This window comes from Solenopsis invicta, chromosome 1, assembly GCF_016802725.1.
Source record: "Solenopsis invicta isolate M01_SB chromosome 1, UNIL_Sinv_3.0, whole genome shotgun sequence".
Taxonomy (NCBI): Eukaryota; Metazoa; Arthropoda; class Insecta; order Hymenoptera; family Formicidae; genus Solenopsis; species Solenopsis invicta.
Genome location: NC_052664.1, coordinates 10,931,508 through 10,937,175, shown reverse-complemented (window position 1 = coordinate 10,937,175; position 5,668 = coordinate 10,931,508). Strand labels below are relative to the sequence as shown.

The following is a 5,668-nucleotide window of genomic DNA, read 5'->3' as shown; positions in this document are numbered from 1 at the left end:
AACATAATATGATTATGTTATTTGAAAATTTTGTGTTGAATTGATGTTCAACATTTCTTGGTGTTTAAATAACACAATTTATATAAATGAATGAATAACATAAAAATAATGTAGTTTTAAATCAAATTTTTTTTAAATAATTGAAAAACATGTACGTGTTATTTTAAGATATTATAAATGTTAATTTTACTGAAGAAATATGTTCCGTGCCATTAATTATACATTTTATATATTAAACTATACAAATAATTTGTGTTATTTTCTTTCTGCTGCAGTTGCCATCTGTTAAATAGACATACACTGTAAAAACAGATGTATTATTAGGTGTATTATATTAAGGGGTCATATCTAGTTGCGAGGCCAAAAAAATACGAATTTTTGTGAATTTTTTTCTAGAAAATATATGCATATTTCTGTACGAAAGTTTTTGTGTTCGAAAGAATCTACTTTGATAAAATCTTCATATTTTTTTATGCAAAAATATTAATAAATAAAAAAGTTATAGACAATATCCATGAAGCTATTTTTTAAAACGCGTTTTGCGGTGACCATTGCCATTCCAAACCAGGTTATCTGAAATCAAAAAATCCAAAAAATTTAGTTAATATATGAATTTATCTAGTCCTTAATCGTTCGATATGCCGAAAAATTAAATAGCAACAAAATGGCGGCTATTCAAAGTTGAAAAATCGATTTTCGTAAAAAAAATCGGTCTATTTCGTCCTTTAAAAACAAAGTACGCATTGGAAAAAAAAATCCTACGGTTAAGGACTAGATTTACATGTCTAAAAATGTGTCTGTATAGTCAATATGTCTGTATAGTCACATATTGATGGGCATTAGGGCCGCTGCTTACTCCTATGGATTGTAGCATCTGTAGTAATGTTATTGATCCCTCATTAAATACACAGGCAGCGATATATGCGGCTAATTCGACAATAATTGAGCCACTTGGAATAATTTTTGGGCTAATTTTCCAAATCAGTTGGTTATAACTCTCATTATTGTTTTGGTTAAACCCGCCAAGACATCTTTCTAGTAAAGTACTCTTACTAAGATCTTCATAAATAGGCTTGATTGCAGTCAAAACATCTGGAGGTAAAAGTTTATAATCATGTTTAAATAAAGCCAGCTCTCCTTTCGCCGAAGCGCGCTGCCAAGTACACCATGACTCAACTCCAGTCGGACATCTACTATGACACGGTTTTTCATCTGTAGAGCTATAATGATCATATGTTACCCAAATCGCGTTATACATATCTTTCACTGATTCACAATGTCGTTGTATTGCTAAACCGTAATAAACTGTTAATTTATCGATCATTTTTGTCGTTAGCTTGCCTTTACCGCCGAGCCCTTTCGTTTCCTTTTTGCACTCGCGCAGGCGACTTCCCATTCTTTTTTGGACGTATCCAATGCATTCTTTTTTAATAATAGGAATATCACCATAAGGAGCAGCATTTATGATACCCTTGTACGTTTTTGAATCGTCATCACCGATGTAGTTCGTGTATTTTATATCGTAAATTTTTTCTGAACGCTGGAACATTTCCAGAATTGCGTCTACTTTCATTTTACCTGACGACCCTTGATGGTTTGCGTGACATTCATCTGTATGCGTACTTAACCATTCTTCATATTCTTCAGAACCTTTTTTTTTACTCCAATATTCACATAATTTGCAATATGAACTTTTCACAATAACTTTGCCAGTGTAATATCCGATGATAGAAGAAACACCGAATAAAGAACTAAATCCGAGCTTTTTCCACGTCCCGTCACCAGACACAGTTAATTTAGTTATTTTATCCAAATTTTTTGCTTTACAAGTCTTTGCTACTTCTTCTTTCACGGTCTTTTTAAAAAGTATTTCAGCAATAGTTTTAATACATTCGTGCATATATTTTACAATCATATCATACGTGGACTGATGAAAAAAAGCCGGCATGTCCATTAAGCCACAAAACTTTTGAGCACCTTTTAATCCTAATTCTAGAACTCTCATTGTAAATATAAATCTTCGATTTATTTCGTAGGAATGTGAGACAAAAGTACTCGAAGGAACATACTGAGGCTCGCAATTATCACACAGTAAAACAATTTTAAAACCGAGGCCGCGCGTATCTGCAGTTTAAAAATTAATATTTCCATTACATTGCTTGCACTTTATAAAATTGGAAATAGTGGAAAAAACGGTAATAAAGTTTATAATTCTATATTCTATGTTATTGTCTTGCGGCACAATTATTTCCTTTTGCCTCTTGAGTTTCTTTGCAGATGCACTAAAACTGTCTTCATTGTGCTCCACTGTTTGTGGATTAAACACGTTCTTTCTTTTTCTTGTTCTCGATTTTCTTAAATTGTCTGATTTTCTTAAATCTCTTGAACCCTTTTGGCGATTCATAATTTTGAGGAAAATGTAGCGAATATTCAACTGTACGGTTCGACGTCAACTGCTATACTGCCAGGGTTATGTGTTTGCTGGTCTAAAAGTCCGTTAAATTTGAAGTTGAAATGTGTTGGAAGACTATTCGTATTTATTAATATGTCTATATACACTAATACACACAACAGATGACCTGAGAGACAGGTAGAAGGAGACGGTATTCACCCTTCGTGCAGCTGCCGCGCCAAACGGCTCGGAGCGTTCCGACCGTGGTGGGAATAGACATGGTGTGCCAGCGTTTCGGAAGTCACACCCCTTTTGTCATCGAGGTGGTCGTTCGGCAAACAGGCTGGCAACTGCGAAAAACTAAATGTTTTATGATATGAGGTTACTACAACTGTTTTCATTGTATCTTTGTCACACCGTATGATATATGCGTTGTATCCTTGTCTCTCCTTCGTTTTCCACTTCCTAATTTGGAGTTTGGAGTACGCGAAAAATCGAGGAGCTCGTAATTCACAATTTTTTATGTGAAATTTAATAAAAATGCGGTGTATTGTAAAATCGTGTGCAAATAATACAACAGATAATCTCTGAAAAGTAAGTTTCTTCCATTTACCGAAGAATGAAATTATGCGTGAGGGCTGGCTTCGAAATATCAGGGAGGTTGATATATTAATAAATATATATAATAATAAATATTTATCATAAAAATTTTTTATAAATATTATAAAAATATTTTATACATATTTTATATATATGACGAAAAAAGATTATAAAAATCTTTATTAAAAATATTGTTAAAATATTTTCTAAAATATTGGTCGCGACTTGGATGTATGACCGCTTCGGAAAGCGGTCCTAAAAAAATTCCTAAGAATGGAATTTCTTTTGCAAAAATTGTTTTTTAAAATATAGAAATATTGTTTTACTCATTGGGATTATGTGGTGTAATATAATATTTATGCGGATATTTCGAACATTTTCAAAATAATTATCATAAATCATAAATATTTTTGAAACATTTATGATAAATATTTATGATCAGTCCAATCTACGGCCATAAAAACATTTATTAAATGTTTTGATAAATGTTTATAAAATATTAAAATAAATATTATAAATATTTAGTAAATATTTTATAAATATTTTATGCTATCTGGGAAATCATTATTTGAGATTGACATATCATTTTGATAGAAATAATATGCGATGTGAATACTCAAACGTTTGTTGAGTACTGTTATATTAAAACGTATTATTAAAATATATTGAATGTAGATATTATTAAAATGTATTATTAAAATGTATTAATAAAATGAATTAAAATGTATATAACATACAGATTTTGACATTTTCAGAAGTCTATTCTTGTACTGTATATAAAAGTTTTTTTTTCATATTAATAAAAGTCGTTTATTATTATTCTTTATTATATTGTTTTTCTTTTATTATTATGCATCCTTTATACATTTTATTTCATTATCTTAAATATTGCATTTGTTAAGTAAAATTGACCAGAAACAATCAATCATGGTCGGTACTAAATCAGGAGATTGTGAAACTAGCTCTTATAAATTGTAATAACATTACGATACTCTAATTAGGATAAAAAAAAGTTTATTTAAAGGTCTGTGTCCGCGATGCTACCGATGCTATCGATCCGAGTTCTCAGATCGAAAAGTGTGTAGCCAATCAACTTTTAGCTTTTACGGAAAAGCGGCAAGCTGATTAATTTATACAGTTCAGTTATAACAACTTTACGGAGTTAAACAAGGTTGGTTAACCTGTTTGCCGAACGAACAGAAAATAAGCGAGAGGGGAGAGAATTAGAGAAAGACGCTCGAAACGCTGGCACACCATGTCTATTCCCACCACGGTTCCGACGGACCTACACTCAAGGTCGTATATTTCCATGAAAATACGACGGATCAACTTAAAATTTTAAGGGAATATTTCTAACATTATATACTTTAAGAAAATGTGATTTTTGAAAAATCGATTTTTTCAACATTTCTAAGTAGATATAACCCCTTAAATCGAACGCATATAATATGTGTATAATTAATGCACGAATCGTTAAATAACACATTTAGAAAAAAACAACACATTACTAAGATTACACACAGAAATTACACATGAAACTTCGCAACATTGAAAAAAATGAATAAGCAGATGTTATTGGTGAAAGTATATTTTTATATTTATTCTGCTAGGAATTTCTTATTCTTCCAGGGTTCCAAAGATCTTAGGTTCGAATCCCGCCGTGCCGATACGTTTTTAAAAATTGTAAAACAATGCATAATTGTAATTAGTAAAATAAAAGAATCTTATATGCGAAACAGTGAATACAGATATAAGATATGTATAAGAATAAGATCTGTAAAAAAAATTTTTTTTTATTATTTTTGGTTTACCTATACGTTTCTTGAAAATCTACACACTTTATGTGTGAAAATTTGCATTTACACGCATGTAGATGTGAAAAAAGTGATTACAAGGATTACACACGTAAAATGTGTTAAAGTGACACATTTTATTTTTACTGTGTATTTCATATGTTAAATGTCACTGATTGTGAGATCTACAACATACTATTTCAGTTAAATTTAACATTTTAAATGTGTCTATGTGACATTAAATATGTTCACAAAATTATGTGATAGTGTTACATTTTTTGTGTTAATTTGTTACATAATATTTATGTAATTGACTAACATATTTGCCTTGTGTAAAATTAACTTAAAAATTTGAGTGGAACGTTTGGGGCATGCAAAATGTGTTAAATTTAACACAAATTTTTTTACTGTGAATGATTTCGTTCAATAAAGGCAACAAAAATATTTATTTGAATCAAGATACCTATATAGCTTGTGTGGAATAAATAAATATTTACTTAAATCAAGGTAATATTTATTTCAACAAAAATATATATTAATCTAAACAAAATAAATATTAAAAAATAAATACAAATTCAAAGCTTTTATGAATAATAATTCAAATAAAACAAGATTAGCTAAGGAGCCGTGCTGGATGTTGTGCGCATTTAAGCATGAACCTTTATTTAATACGTTACACAACGACGGTTCGTTAACTTGAGCGGTACGAACATCCCCAAAGATGTTCAGTACCTTTTACAATTGGTCGATCGGTTTAGTTTACCGATGTTTAATACGAACAAAGAAAAGACACTGTTAGAATTTATTAAACATATTGAATACATTTTTAAATACTGAGAGAACATACACAATACAATTAGAGACCAGTCGATATCGATCTTGG

At 30.3% G+C, this 5,668-nt stretch overlaps 1 protein-coding gene across 2 annotated transcripts; it reads right to left on the bottom strand.

The window, feature by feature from the left end:
• Positions 1 to 207: 207 nt before the first annotated feature.
• Positions 208 to 3,365, bottom strand: LOC105194284. Of its 2 annotated transcripts, XM_039447687.1 has the most exons (3): positions 2,570 to 3,365; positions 857 to 2,486; positions 208 to 573 (listed from the first exon to the last, which is right to left on the bottom strand). In XM_039447687.1, exons 2-3 carry the CDS (start codon positions 2,003 to 2,005, stop codon positions 484 to 486), a joined length of 1,239 nt encoding a protein of 412 aa, XP_039303621.1. In that variant the 5' UTR covers positions 2,006 to 2,486; positions 2,570 to 3,365; the 3' UTR covers positions 208 to 483. The 2 variants fall into 2 exon arrangements, with proteins under 2 accessions (XP_039303621.1, XP_011157440.1); XM_011159138.3 differs by having other exon boundaries at positions 857 to 3,365.
• Positions 3,366 to 5,668: the final 2,303 nt, after the last annotated feature.

Coding starts and splice junctions, on each gene's coding strand:
- LOC105194284 (XM_011159138.3), bottom strand. CDS start 2,005: ATGAGAGTTCTAGAATTAGGATTAAAAGGTGCTCAAAAGTTTTGTGGC. Junction 574..856: donor AGATGCTACAATCCATAGGA/GTAAGCAGCGGC, acceptor TTTTGATTTCAG/ATAACCTGGTTTGGAATGGC.